This window comes from Sclerotinia sclerotiorum, genomic scaffold, assembly GCF_000146945.2.
Source record: "Sclerotinia sclerotiorum 1980 UF-70 scaffold_7 genomic scaffold, whole genome shotgun sequence".
In the NCBI taxonomy this organism is placed as follows: Eukaryota; Fungi; Ascomycota; class Leotiomycetes; order Helotiales; family Sclerotiniaceae; genus Sclerotinia; species Sclerotinia sclerotiorum.
Window position 1 is genome coordinate 1334440 of NW_001820829.1, and position 13673 is coordinate 1348112.

The 13673-nt window shown below is 42.6% G+C and overlaps 10 protein-coding genes across 10 annotated transcripts; 4 read left to right on the forward strand and 6 right to left on the reverse strand.

Annotated features, from left to right (window-relative positions):
- Window positions 1–341: 341 nt before the first annotated feature.
- SS1G_06093 (hypothetical protein) lies at window positions 342–1040 on the reverse strand (the record flags this gene model as incomplete). Its single annotated transcript, XM_001593121.1, has 1 exon — window positions 342–1040. One exon carries the CDS (start codon window positions 1038–1040, stop codon window positions 342–344), a length of 699 nt encoding a protein of 232 aa, XP_001593171.1.
- An 800-nt stretch (window positions 1041–1840) lies between these two features.
- Window positions 1841–3398, forward strand: SS1G_06094 (hypothetical protein; the record flags this gene model as incomplete). The annotated part of the gene is made up of 4 exons (XM_001593122.1): window positions 1841–1855; window positions 1920–2102; window positions 2162–2908; window positions 2958–3398. 4 exons carry the CDS (start codon window positions 1841–1843, stop codon window positions 3396–3398), a joined length of 1386 nt encoding a protein of 461 aa, XP_001593172.1.
- Window positions 3399–3484: 86 nt separating this feature from the next.
- SS1G_06095 (predicted protein) lies at window positions 3485–4069 on the reverse strand (the record flags this gene model as incomplete). Its single annotated transcript, XM_001593123.1, has 1 exon — window positions 3485–4069. One exon carries the CDS (start codon window positions 4067–4069, stop codon window positions 3485–3487), a length of 585 nt encoding a protein of 194 aa, XP_001593173.1.
- Window positions 4070–4302: 233 nt separating this feature from the next.
- On the forward strand, window positions 4303–4738 carry SS1G_06096 (hypothetical protein; the record flags this gene model as incomplete). Its single annotated transcript, XM_001593124.1, has 2 exons — window positions 4303–4391; window positions 4447–4738. 2 exons carry the CDS (start codon window positions 4303–4305, stop codon window positions 4736–4738), a joined length of 381 nt encoding a protein of 126 aa, XP_001593174.1.
- Window positions 4739–4960: 222 nt separating this feature from the next.
- On the reverse strand, window positions 4961–5053 carry SS1G_06097 (predicted protein; the record flags this gene model as incomplete). Its single annotated transcript, XM_001593125.1, has 1 exon — window positions 4961–5053. The coding sequence occupies one exon, from the start codon at window positions 5051–5053 to the stop codon at window positions 4961–4963; it is 93 nt and encodes a 30-aa protein (XP_001593175.1).
- Window positions 5054–6009: 956 nt separating this feature from the next.
- SS1G_06098 (predicted protein) lies at window positions 6010–6438 on the forward strand (the record flags this gene model as incomplete). Its single annotated transcript, XM_001593126.1, has 2 exons — window positions 6010–6317; window positions 6414–6438. 2 exons carry the CDS (start codon window positions 6010–6012, stop codon window positions 6436–6438), a joined length of 333 nt encoding a protein of 110 aa, XP_001593176.1.
- A 441-nt stretch (window positions 6439–6879) lies between these two features.
- Window positions 6880–7383, reverse strand: SS1G_06099 (predicted protein; the record flags this gene model as incomplete). The annotated part of the gene is made up of 2 exons (XM_001593127.1): window positions 6880–7093; window positions 7277–7383. The coding sequence occupies 2 exons, from the start codon at window positions 7381–7383 to the stop codon at window positions 6880–6882; spliced, it is 321 nt and encodes a 106-aa protein (XP_001593177.1).
- A 748-nt stretch (window positions 7384–8131) lies between these two features.
- SS1G_06100 (predicted protein) lies at window positions 8132–8642 on the reverse strand (the record flags this gene model as incomplete). Its single annotated transcript, XM_001593128.1, has 2 exons — window positions 8132–8315; window positions 8524–8642. 2 exons carry the CDS (start codon window positions 8640–8642, stop codon window positions 8132–8134), a joined length of 303 nt encoding a protein of 100 aa, XP_001593178.1.
- A 420-nt stretch (window positions 8643–9062) lies between these two features.
- On the reverse strand, window positions 9063–10681 carry SS1G_06101 (hypothetical protein; the record flags this gene model as incomplete). The annotated part of the gene is made up of 3 exons (XM_001593129.1): window positions 9063–9484; window positions 9549–10071; window positions 10130–10681. The coding sequence occupies 3 exons, from the start codon at window positions 10679–10681 to the stop codon at window positions 9063–9065; spliced, it is 1497 nt and encodes a 498-aa protein (XP_001593179.1).
- A 1781-nt stretch (window positions 10682–12462) lies between these two features.
- On the forward strand, window positions 12463–13628 carry SS1G_06102 (hypothetical protein; the record flags this gene model as incomplete). Its single annotated transcript, XM_001593130.1, has 3 exons — window positions 12463–12684; window positions 12736–12995; window positions 13049–13628. The coding sequence occupies 3 exons, from the start codon at window positions 12463–12465 to the stop codon at window positions 13626–13628; spliced, it is 1062 nt and encodes a 353-aa protein (XP_001593180.1).
- Window positions 13629–13673: the final 45 nt, after the last annotated feature.

The window sequence follows — 13673 nt, forward strand, 5'->3', positions numbered from 1 at the left end:
AAGAAGAAGAACGAGCTTCGAAAGAGTTGCTGATTGGGTGGTTAGGATGGTAGGTGTATCAATAAACAGTTGTTTTGAGCGTCTGGCTTTTTGCTCGAGGTATGGAAGATGTCCAAAGTAAAGTCATGATGGAATAGATGACCATTCATTCATTGCTTTGGTAGTCGAACATTTCAGGATGGATGGTATAAGTATAAGGTTTTAGGAGAGTTGTAAATGATGATTATTGGTGTATTCTAATCTAATATCTACATAGGCCCAGAATATGAACTCCTAAAGGAAAAAGATGAAATCCAAGTTAACAAATTTCCAAATCACAAACATAAACTCAAGAAGATGCTCTACTCCAAAAAATGAACAAACTTCTCCACATCCTCTCTCCCAATCCTCAACCCATTAGCCTTAAACTCCGAATCTTCATACCCAATCGACACCGCCACCAAAATCTCTAAATCATCACTAATCCCACATTCGGTCCGCAGTAACGCAGGATAACCCGTCTGACAAACTTGCACGCATGAACCTACTCCTCTCTCCGTGAGCGCCAGTAACCAGCTCTGTAACCACATCCCCACACTCAGTCTATCCGCGCTCGTCAGACTTTTATCAATACACACTAATGCCCCAACTGGTGCGTTGAAAAACTGATAGTTACGAAGGACGGCTGCGTTGCGAGCTTTGGAATCGGATCGTGGAATACCCATCGCTTCGCCGTAGAGTTGTCGACCAACTTCAGAGCGGTAGTGTGTGTATTCCTTAGGGAGGGGAGGAATGTTGGGAGTGGATTCTGATGCTATGGAAAATAGTTTAGATTTGAGATTTTCGAGGGGCTCGCCTGTTAAGAGGAAAAGGCGTTGGGGTTGGATGTTTGAATTTGAGGGGGCGAAGCGAGCTAGGTCTAGAGTGGAGTTTATGATGGATTTTGGAACTGGAGTGGGAAGGAAGGCTCGGCTTGAGTGTCGTGTCATGAGGGATTCTTTCAAGGTCATCTCAGCGTAACTTGACTGTTGGGTTGTTTCTGTTTCGGTGGAGTGTGGCATGGTGATATACGCTTTGGATGGTTGTGTAGTTGTATCAGTTTTTGAGAAGTGCTGGGTTTTTGATGCTCTTGTAGATAATGATTTTGATTTCTGGAGTGCACACAACTTTGTGACCTCCTACCTCTATATATACCCCTCCTCGCTTTCCACGGAATTATCAAAAGCTTCAAACCCGATCTTAACTTACTAAACTCCTATACTTTGACATTGTAACATTGAATACGCCATGTGTGATTATGGCATCATGCATACAGCGCATCACAAGTCCCATCAGTCTCTGCATCTCCGTGAATATTGACCAATGGACTCCGTAGCTCACTAATACAAACTTGAGTGACTACACTCATCGGCTACCTTTCCCCTTTTTACTGCCGACTTGAAGGACGAGTTTAGAAATGTCCTTGACATCGGTGCTTAACGGTTGGTATTCTCCGACAAAGAAGGTGGCTCATGATCATGGAGAAGAATATATCGCCACTTCTCTTGTCATAATTTTTAGCAATCAAAACAGACTTCTGCTCTCTAGAGAATTAATTGATTGAATTGTAACGATGGAATTTAATGTTATGTTGTGTTGAAGAAGATGTTTCTGATGAAGCGTCGTCAAAACAAACAGCATATTAGACGTAAGATTGGCGCCTTAGGATTAGGCATTGGTGGACAGAATTAGGGTATCACTGGTGTGCACCACATCTTCCTCGCTCATCATTCAATCTTTCAATTCCAACTGAACAACAAGACCACTCTTTTATTTCATTGAGAGGTATCAACGTACCATCCATCTCAATATTGAGTTCAAGATGGATTTTCTTCAGGTATAACTCCTCCAGTCATATTCCCATTGAGCTATCTTCACAAATACTAACTATGACTTTTCAGCGCCTTGCGCGTTTCCTTGATAGGCCACTATTCCCATGGAAAAAGCTCATCGTTGGATTCTCTCTCACACAATACCTTTTCGAAGGTTTTCTCTCTCTCCGCCAGTATCAAATCTTAAAGCAAACTCGTCCCCCCAAGGTTCTCTCAAATGAAGTCTCTCAAGAAGTTTTCGACAAAAGCCAGGTATGTCATTCATTCTCAGCCTTACCATCTCCCCACCACCACCCACTGACCTCCCAAAGGCCTATGGACGCGCAAAAGCACAATTCGGTTTCGTAGCAGGACTCTATGGACAAATTCAAAACACGGCATTTATTTATTTCGACGTTCTTCCCAAACTTTGGGATCTCACTGGCTCATGGCTTTTACGACTTGCACCGGCTCGATTTACCGGTGAAATTTCTCACTCCATCGTCTTCGTTCTTACTTTTGTTGTAATTCAACAAATTCTTTCGCTGCCAACTTCTATTTACCAGACCTTTGTACTCGAGGAGAAGTTTGGTTTCAATAAGCAGACGCCTAAGATCTTTGTTATGGATATGTTGAAGGGACAAATGTTGGCATTTACTTTGACTCCACCAATTCTCGCTGGCTTCCTTACTATTATCCAAAAGACTGGACATCAATTCTTTTACTACTTATGGTTGTTTGGTGCTGGACTCCAGGTTTTCATGATTACCATTTATCCAATTACGATTTTGCCCTTGTTTAACAAGCTTTCCCCTCTCGAACCTGGAGAATTGAAGGATGGCGTCGAGGCTTTGGCTAAAAGATTGAATTTCCCTCTTCACGAATTACATGTTATCGATGGCAGCAAGCGTAGTGCTCACAGCAATGCTTATTTCTTTGGTTTGCCATGGAAGAAGCACATTGTCATTTATGATACTTTGATTGAGAAGAGCGACACACAAGAAATTGTAGCTGTTCTTGCGCATGAACTTGGTCACTGGAGTCGCGGACATACTACCAAGCTCTTTGGGATCTCACAGGTATGCAGATTTAACGTAGTTATTACGACCTATTGTTAACTTTTCACAGGCCCATTTCTTCTACATCTTCTCCTTGTTCTCCGTCTTCATCAACAACCATTCCTTGTACCAATCCTTTGGTTTCCACAACGAATTCCCAATTATTATCGGTTTCATCTTATTCTCTGATGCACTTGCCCCTATGGACACAGTCATCAAGCTCCTGATGAACATCCTGAGCAGAAAGTACGAGTTTGAAGCAGATAACTTCGCACAAGGACTTGGATACCAGGCTGAGCTGGCTCGTTCATTGATCAAATTGCAGATCCAGAATTTGAGTACTATGGATGCGGACTGGATGTATGCGAGCTACCATTTCTCGCATCCAATTTTGTCGGAGAGATTAGGTGCTCTAGGATGGAAGTCGAGTGGTCCAGTTGCACCAGCTGCTAAGGATGAGAAGGTTTCAAACGATGAGAATGTCGCAAAAGCTAGTGGTAGAGAACTGTAGATGTACAGTATAGACTGAATTAGAAGAATCCTGTTAACCTCGCTAAAACGCATCAAAAATTTGTGACTTGTAGTTCGCCATGCTCATTATGCTTTGGATTGTTTCTTCGTTTCCTTCGCTTTCAGTTCCGCCTTGTGTCTCGCCTTTTTCTCTGCCTTTCGTGCATCCTTCTCCTTTCTAGATAATTCTTTCGGGGCCTTCGTGAAATCTGGAACTTCCTTCGCGCTTGGTTCATCATCGAGATCGCTATCAACTTCCCTGTTTGTCACCTTTTGAACCCTTGAGCCTACATCTCCCTCCTCAATACTCTGCTCTCTCTCAAATTCCTCCTTATCTTGCCAGCCATCCACATCCATTTTGTCACCCTCCCCACTTCCTTGCACAGTCCCATCATCCATACCTTGCGCAATCTCCACTGCATTTCCTTCCTCAAGTTCTAACGTTGGCGCAAGCCATTCTCCACGTAGACCGGCTTCAACTCGTTGAAGATTGTGAATTGTGACGCTGGAGTGACTACTACCAATTGTAGGACCCGTAGGCTCGAGTTTGGCGTTGGGCAGAAGATATGGTGTGCTGGATGTGAGAGAGAGATAATCTTGGAGGTATTTGAGAGCGATTGTTTGATTGACGGGGATTGAAGGGATGGATCTATGGGGTGGAAAGGCGGACATCTTGATAAACTTTTAAATATGAAAAAAATTGATCGTAACTGTGAAGATTGTATGTTCAAAGATCGTCCAAAAACTGAATTTCGAAGTGTGAATCGGGAAGTTTCATGGAGCTCGAGATTTTTTTGCGACTGAGGCGGGGAAATTGTCCGCTAGCGTGGTTTTTGATTTTGATACCGCATGGTTAATAACCTCAAATTCTGGAACGGGTCAAGATATTCACAGATTGAAGCAAAATGTTGTGTCTACACTGCTCTCATGGTCTTAGGGTTACTCCAATTGTAACGAGGGTACTTTCACAGTCAAGTTCTATGCTGGTGAAAAGGTAGATTTTCACCAATTCATCACACAGCCACATCTCCATACTCACAACTTTCCAGAACATTTACCTCAATAACACCCCTCCGACCAACGTTATCTCCCGGCGCATTCAAACCCACGTCATCGGTGATCATTGCTTCAGAAGCAGCACCATTAGATCTCCTCCCAAAGATCTCAGCACATCCAGCATTGAGCACAACACAAGTCCGTTGTGGACCTAGAAATACATTTAGTCCGAGTCATTTTGTTAGGAAGAGGAGGCATGGATTTTTAAGCAGAATTAAGACGAGGAAGGGGAGAGCGACGTTGCAGAGGAGGAAGTCGAAGAAAAGAAGTACTTTGAGTCATTAAAGAAAAGATATTAGTGGATGGGCCAACAAACGTCATGAGCGATGGAACTGCGGGGCAATATGAAGGCACACCCGCCTAGGAAGCTGAGGACGATGAGCGCAGCAATTACGTGCATGATACTCGGCATGATGGGATGACGATGTTACGGTAGCCGTGTCTGTGGATTTTGAGCTGCATGAAGTGTAAGATACTGAAGATATGAATGTGGATATCAAGACTTCATCACATCCGTTGGGTGACCATGTGGACTGGTCGCTCAACATATGAAAGAACTTCAGCCAAAGCAATGTAGGAAGTCTTCGAATCGACGGTCATAATGTTTCGAACGACGTGGTGAATTCTACAATGATGAAGCCTCGTAATGATGGAAATATATGAGTAATCTACATTCGGGTGACTTTGCACATTTCAATAGGCTCTTTTTGGTTCCGCAAGTGTGCAGTACATTCAATGAAGCCACCCATATTGGGCTAAATAATGTTCACATATTATTCTTGGATCGGGCTTGGTTAGTTTGTCGAAAGTGTACGTGTCAATCAACCTCGGGCTCTTGCAAGTTCAAGCTTGTGTGGTCATGAGTCTCGCCGGTTAGGTGTCGGGCCTCGATGTTGCCTATTCCTTTGTTTTCTATTAATATTTTTAAAGATATGGTCGTCTGCGTGGTTAGCCCTCTATGGATGTTGCCGCAGCTTTCTTGTTCTAGATTTTGAACAAGTGTTTATCCTCAGTATACCCATATCGCATTCAAAGATAGTTCAAAATTATGGCGTGAGCATTCTTATTTTGGGAAGCTGCCATTATACACTGCAAGGCATTTTTAACATGTTGCTTGCGAACTATGCACTTGTTGGATAGCCCACTTTGCCGCGAGCCGCCCTTCGCCGACCCTTCACCTTTTTTATGGCCCTCTTGTTGTCTTTTTGTTACCTAACTGAATATATGAGCCCCATCGCAATGTCCTCAATACAATTAAAACAACAAATCTAACAACATCGAATCCGCTTTTGGTGTGGCTTTGAAACACCTTGTTGTAACATGCAGATCGGATATATCATTGACCTGCCTCCAGTGTACCTGGTCGGCATTATGGCTCACGATAAACCAACAATGCTAGTCTGACTTGAATAAATATAAATGGTTTGATGAAGTTATATTTTGTAGTTTCATTCTCATCAACCTCAATACTCATTATCCCCTCTTATTACCTCTCTAAAATCGCTCTCCCAGACTCACAAATACATTAGAACACGACACACTGAATCGCTACAAATATGAGTTCAAAAAGTCGTACTGCTGGCCATGGAAGAGTCGAAAGTGATGGTGAAATCAGCAAAATCATTGATATGTACGGGAGAGATTCTGGTCATACTTCTCGAAACACAGGGTCTAGTGATAAGATCGATCCCAAGTCATCTAGAAGACGTAATGCGCCACCTGTGTCCGCATCCACTAGTACGGCATCGGATGGTGATAGAACATCTAGATCAAAGTCTAAGAAAGCGGAATTGTCAATGCAGTCTAAAGGACAAGCTCAAGAATTTGAAGATAAATATTTCCGCCCAAGTAGCTCTGTGATCAGGTAACCCCCTCGTACCCCTGAGAGACGTAGGAGTCCCTCAGCAAACAGTAAGATAAAATCTTTGATTTTACTTAAACTCCTACTAACACCAAATAGGTGTGATGATACAGAGCTCTCGTGACAATACTCCCACCAAAAATATCAAGAGACAGAATACTCTGCGAGATCTCGAAGGGACAGGTGAAAAACCTCTTCCCCTAACTCCTGGTTCTAAAAGAATAGTCGAGACTGCTACAAGAGCGCTTAAGGATGCACAAGAAGGAAAGAGGCAGGGGAGAAAGGACGATGGAAGGCAAGTAAAAACAGATAAGCTTCCTAGGCCTGACAGAAGAAAGTGAAGACCAAAGAAGAGATAGGAAGAGGCTGAGAAGAAAGAGTGAGAAGAGGTCGTCGCGCAGAATGGAACATATAGGTTATCAAACAGAGATTGCTCTAGAGGAGATGAGAGGAAGTTTTAAACTTTCCTTCCGGTTAATGCAACTTTAGAATGAGATCACTCTCATTAGATCAGATCATTAGATTCCTGTTTTATTCCTACATGTTAAATGTTTTTCATGCACAGTTACCTCGCGGAAAGTTGCTCTGTTGTCGATAGTGAGTATATGCGTGGGATCTTGTTCCACATTACCGCATGTTGTGGTGTTGGAGTTGGAGGCATTCTGGTAGTGGAATGATCTCTGTCCATATTAAAAGGAGTCAATGGTGCATGTTTCACTGTTCGTCCAACACTTGTGCTCGGGGTTACTTCAAAGATTGTACTCCTTAACTTCGGTAGCCTATATTCCATTGTGCTTATACTGTGCCAGGAAGAAAATTATGTTTCATGAATTTACGGGTTTAGAACCTAAGAATCTGTCGATTTCTTTCACTGGTGTCGGAAATTAGAATCAGAAATCAGAAGTTTAGTATGATCGGTTTGAGATGTTCGGACTGCTGGAAAATGAAATTTTTGATGCTACGAGTGTAAACATTTCGAAACATCAGAGTACTCAATACTCCTGTGCGGATACTCTTCCTCTGATTTTGTGTCGTCGCCTAGGCCTTGAATCCTTATAGGGATATCCATGTTATGTGCATGGATCTGCGACTTTGTTGCGGGTACTAAAAATCAGAATTGAGTGCGAAGTGAGGTTTCTTGATATTACTCTCCGTGAAGCTTAATCACAAGCGGATATTCTTTCTGCCGACATGTGGTGGGGAAAGGGTTGATACATAGCTCGGAAGGGGGGTTCGTCTGACGAAGTACACAGGCGTGAAAAGAGTCACCAGTGGTATCTGCAGCATTCGGAAGCACAGGCGTCAGGGAGCATTTAAACAGTGATCATCTTCCGATGTTCTGGAGCGATTCTTGAACAAAATATCCATTCAACGACGGCAGGTGTGACTACCGAGCTGAACTTCAAGGCTAGAACATTCGGTTGAGCATGGCGAAAAATATGGTATTCTTTTCTGGAAGAGGAGGATATTGCTTGCCAAGGACAAGTTTTTATTTTTGAAACATTGTCGCATATTGATATCTCTAAAGTAAAGCAACACAACCTCTACATCTTCTTCCTAAACCCCTAAATCCGAGTCTGGCCCTCAAATTGTTTAATGAATCCTGGTTGAACTATCTCTTGCTTTCTTTCAACCCACCCATCTATTCGTATAATAAACATCAACATATGAGCAACCCACTTCGCCATTCCTTCATCCCAACACTTTTTATTACCCAATCCCCTCCGTCTCCCCAAAATCACAACCTCATCCCTCATCCCTCATCCCTCATCCCTCATCCCTCATCCTCTTCCTCCTTTTCCCCTCTCCCCTCCACCCTAACCAACCAAAACCCACCCCGAAACCACCGCAAACCCTCCCATCACAACACGCGGCGCAACACCTACATTAATATTTTCCCCCGCATTAATAGTACTTGTGCCCGTAGCAAAACCACCTGAATCCGTCAATGTGACGCTTGTTCTTGTGTTTGTTGGTCTGCGTGTGCTGGTGCTGTTGTGGCTTTTTGTTGTTGTTTTTGTTAGTTTGGGTTGTGTTCGGATTTGAAGAGGGGGACGTGGGGAGGAGGAGAGGAGAGTTGGGATAGGAATATGATAAGGTATGATGGAAAACTTAAAAAGTTCCGTTGTTGCTAAGACTTGAAGTTAGACGAGTGGAGGTTCTTGGGGTTGATATTGGCGCTGATTCTGGTGCTGATACTGGTGCTGACACTGGTGATTGCTCTGATGTTTGTGCTGGTGTTTGTATTTGTGCTTGTACTTGAATAGAGAATATGAGGAGGAAAGTGAGGATAGCGAGGAAGACGACGGGCAGATTGGTACGCGCCATCATTTAAATACGGGTTATTCGTTTTTAATAGTATCTGTTATTGAAGCTATGAGGAGACTTTTTCTGTTGAAGTTGGAGTGCGGGTTGTAGATTTATGGTAGAAATTCATTTGTAGACTTTACTTTATAGAACTATCTACTCGACTATGTATATGTGAATCCTACAGCGTCATAACACCTATGGCTACGTGCCACAATTCCAAAAGATTGATAAAAGTTTCATTCTTAGTAAGGTGTTGTTCAGATAAGCGGGAAGATATCTGCAGGGTATTTATTTATCTTCGGTTTCTACATTCCAATCACCAACCCTCCGCGCTCAAATCCACCACGCAGCTTTTGAATAATCTTTAGCCGGATCTATCTCCCAATTGAATCTATACTGGAGAACACTTAGGAAGAGGTTAAGTAGGATATGTCAACATCATGCTGGTACACAGACGACCTTACATCCATTCACATTACTTGCGGTCAATTTCTGCTGACCCGCCCAGGCTCTTGCATCTCGACTCTCTATTTTCTTATAGAGTTGCGCAAATCTTGCTAGCATATACGATGCCTCTGCCAATGCCTTATGTTGACCAACGCAAGCGCGTGGTCCTCCTCCAAAAGGCATAAATTCCCAAGGGCTAGGCTTGATAGAGTCCCATCTATCGGGATTGAAGGATTCAATGTCGGGACCGTATACGGATTCAGCACGATGTAAGCCGTAGAAATTTGCCCATAGCTTCGTGCCTTTTGGAATGTATATTGGAGAGTTGCCATCTTTACCCCCTCCTCTTGGTAGGAAAGTGTCTTTCAATGAGATGCGAGTAAGAATTGGAAAGGTCGGAAAGAGGCGGAGAGCTTATGAACAGTTAGTTATTTACAGGTATGGGTGTAGTTAGTTTAGCATGGTATAGATTCTTACATTCATTAATGATATTGTGAAGAAACTTCAGGTCGCGCAACCTGTCGTACAAATGCGGCGATGGTTCTAAAGCCAGTGACCGCACTTCATCTCGTAGTCTATCATATACCTTTGGGTTTCGCGAGAGAAGAAACAGCGTATTGCTGAGGAGAACAGGTGTTGTGTCCTGAACAGCCATCATCCCTTGTAAAACATTGTCACGAATCTCGATTCGATCATCTGTTTCCCTCACAAGGCCTCGAAGGAGACTTCTTGAATTTGATTCTTGAGCATTGAGGGCCGACTCTTCGGCGTTTAATTCCGTGTCAATGAGTGAGTCAAGATATGCTTGAACTTCTTTATACGCGTCGTTTTTCAATGATATTGGAATGAGGAATTGCAGGGGGCCTAGCATGAATGAGAGACCCATGCCAATGAATGATTTCTGGAAAGCTTTTAGAAAAGCAGCCACTTCATTGGGTCCTTCACCGGTGCTGGGTTTGAGAGTAATCCCTAGTATAAACTTCATGGAGGTACCTACGAACTAAAACAAAGGTCAGATCGTCCCATCTCCAGCACGAGTCTTCAACGTTGACACTTACAAGGCTTGCTAGGGGAGGTTGTAGATCCACTGTTGTGTTACCATCCTCAGGAATGTCTTTGAAGAACTCCTTCGTTAAACTTATGAAAGGTTTTAAATCTGAGATATTCGCTTTGCTAAACGTCGGACGAAGAAGAACCCTAGCTTTCTGCCACGACTCATTATCCGTGGTAATGAATCCACGTCCACAGAAAGGTCCCATGACGGGGAGCCTAAAAGGTTCGTAGCCCCAGTCGGTATTGTTAGCAGACCAAGCTGCCTGGAGGTTTTCCGATTCAATGGTTCGTATGTCCAAAGTACCCAAGTTATTCACCGAAATTGTTTTTCCGTACTTTTTGTGAAGATTGGACAAAAAGGGGATCCCTTTATTTCTCAAAGATTCTCTGATTTCTTGCAGCTTTAGGTCAAGTCCAAAGAACGGATCAATGTGACGGTAAGTAACGGGACGCTCGTAGCCATGTTGATGACTCGATGGGTTGGCGCAACTAGTCACAATGCCATACAACAGTATGGATAAAGCTCCCGTGAGAATGATCAAAGTAATATCAAACATTCTGACTACAGATTGTATGATGTATTTTCGAAAGTAAAAGGAAGGTAGCGTGCCACAACTAAATGGGATTTTACATAGTATCCCATAGAAAAGTCTAAGAAGATATAAGACAGGCAGGTGGAGAAGATCCAACTGTTACAGACAACAGTGTGGCGGAGCTAAAGCATGACAATCATATCCCAACATGACATATCATTTGCAATGATTACTCGACCAATCTAAAGCTTCCGAGTCAAACTATGAAAGACCTCGGGAGGAAAAGGATTGGACCTTATGTGTAAAGGTAATTCATTCGTACATTTTAACAAACACAGTAAATTCATTTGGCCTAGTTTTCAATGCCACGATGAGGCATGGTGAGCACTTGCGATTCACTTGCAATGCATCTGTAATATAAATAGCTTCCGTATATGGCTATCATTAACGGTGCTGTGCCGTTCTAGCGTTGGTGTTTGCAAACAGTGAGACCCCGAAAAGGTAATATCTTACATATTGATTTTGCAAGTTCCGATAGAACTGAACAAGTCTGATACTGCTGAAAATCCAGTTCCTCTGATGGAAAACCGACTGACCTCCATATGGACGAAATAAACCGCATGCCTAAGTATTAAATCCAGGTTTGTGTACAGAGAACTGAATGATATTTTAGGTTGGAGACCATTTTATGGATCTGAAAACTAAAAATCAGTTGAAGACTATTATGAAAACACAGACTTGTATTTTGGGAGTGTTGAACTGCACAGTACGAAGTACACTAGCTAGTGTACGAGTTAGATATGCTAGGACAGAGCATTCTAGAAGGGACTGAAAAATTTAATCAATGAATCTTATAGAAAGAAGAATCACGCATATCTATATCGATATACTTTAAGATTTAAGTTATCTATTGAGTCTATATAATTAGTTTTAAAATTTTAATTAATTAAAAGCTTTATAAAATTATTATATACTTAGTGTTACGACAAGTAACAATTAGGTCACGGAATTAGTAATAACACGTGACGCGAGGACTCGAAGAGCTCGAAGGCTTGGCCTCTCGAGCCCTTCGATCGAGGAGAGCGAAAGGATCGAAGCTCGATCCCCTCGCTCCCTTCGAGCCATGAAGCATGAAGGTCTATATAATCAAGATGGATTTCCTTTGTGTAGAGCTTCGTGCTCAAGATCAATCATTTAGTATACTCTATTATTAGTTACGAATTGCATATCATTATTGTCATTACTTAAGTCCCTGCTTGACGCCTAGTTATAAACCACCTCAAGAGCCTAGAGCACTTCCACGTGATCTAGACGGCAAACCTCGTAACACTTAATTAATCCTTCAGTTTTTTTTATACTTCATTTTATTTAAAATCTAATAAAATTAATTCTATAACCTCTTATAGCTTAAAATCATATTTTTGACTGAAAAACATTTTATAAAATTTGATACAATTGAAAAATTTATTCTATAATTATAAAGAGTCATCTCGAATAATATAATCCGTCTTCTGTACTTAACCCTAGTAATTCTATTCATTAGCTCGAGCGTTGCTAGGACTCGGAAAAGAAACATCACCGGTAGAACTATTCAATCAAAGTACTGATCCGAGGATACGTCAGCGTTTTAATAATCAATAACTTACTCTAACGAAAACTAATTCCAAATTACGGACAGGAATTGGAGAACGAAAGACGATTATTTATCTAGTTCATACACTAGAATCGCACTCGAAGCCCGCACGATCCCTCGTCACACAACCTTAAGTATCTTCTGCTGTACTGCCTCCCTTCATACAGCAAGCATGTCTTCGAGGCACGTCTCGCAGCTCCGAAAATGGATGCTGGCCTCGCCGCCCATTGAATGGGGTATTGATAAGTTGAGAGAGTTACTCATTGGCGCATTGCGACAAGGTCCTATTCCTCAACATGTGGCATTCGTGATGGATGGAAACAGGCGGTTTGCGCGGAGTCATAAGATAGAGACAGTGGAGGGACATAATTTGGGATTTGAGGCTTTAGCAAGGGTTTGCCTTCCTGCAATATGGCTGATGTCCTTGTGCTAATGTAGTTTGTAGATACTGGAAGTTTGCTATAAGTCTGGAGTCAAAGTCGTTACAGTTTACGCATTCAGTATTGAGAATTTTAAACGGTCGAAATACGAGGTGGATGCTCTCATGGAAATGGCAAAGGTTAAGCTGGTACAATTGGCGCAACATGGGGATCTTCTGGATAGGTACGGGGCTAGCGTTCGAGTTCTTGGTCAGAGGAATTTGGTCAAAGACGATGTTTTGGAAGCTATTGATAGAGCCGTGGAGATGACAAAGAACAATGGAGAGTAAGTTGGGTTATATGGATGCTACCAGGTCAGGGATTCTAACACTGTCTTAGTTGCGCACTGAACATCTGCTTCCCATACACATCTCGAGATGAAATCACAACCGCAATCAAGACTACCGTGGAAAACTACTCAAAACCTACATATACACAACAGCGACCATTCTCGCAGACTCGAATTACACAAAAGCTCAAGTCACGGAATGTCAACTCAGTATCAAACCAAGATCTGAGAGAAATTTCACCTACCCCCTCGAGTAGATCAGAACCAGACGAATCCGTGTCATCATCGACAACCCTGAACCCCGAGTCGTCGACAACAAGTAGCCCTGAAGCTGGAGTGTTCCCCGACCCCGAACTGATATCCGTAGACACGCTTGCAGAAAACCTATTCACTGCTGGAGATCCTCCTTTAGACCTCTTAATCCGAACCAGCGGCGTGAATAGACTGAGCGACTTTATGTTATGGCAATGCCATGAGGATACGGAGATAGTTTTCTTGGATTGTTTATGGCCCGAATTTGATTTGTGGCAGTTTTTACCGGTCCTGGTCGAATGGCAATGGAAACAGAAGCATGTGGAAGAGAAGGCTCAGGGCAATGGAACAAAAGCATCGAATATTAGAAGTCGTTAGATATCCAGGGAAATTTTGCAGCGGGAAAGGACCTATAAAAGGATT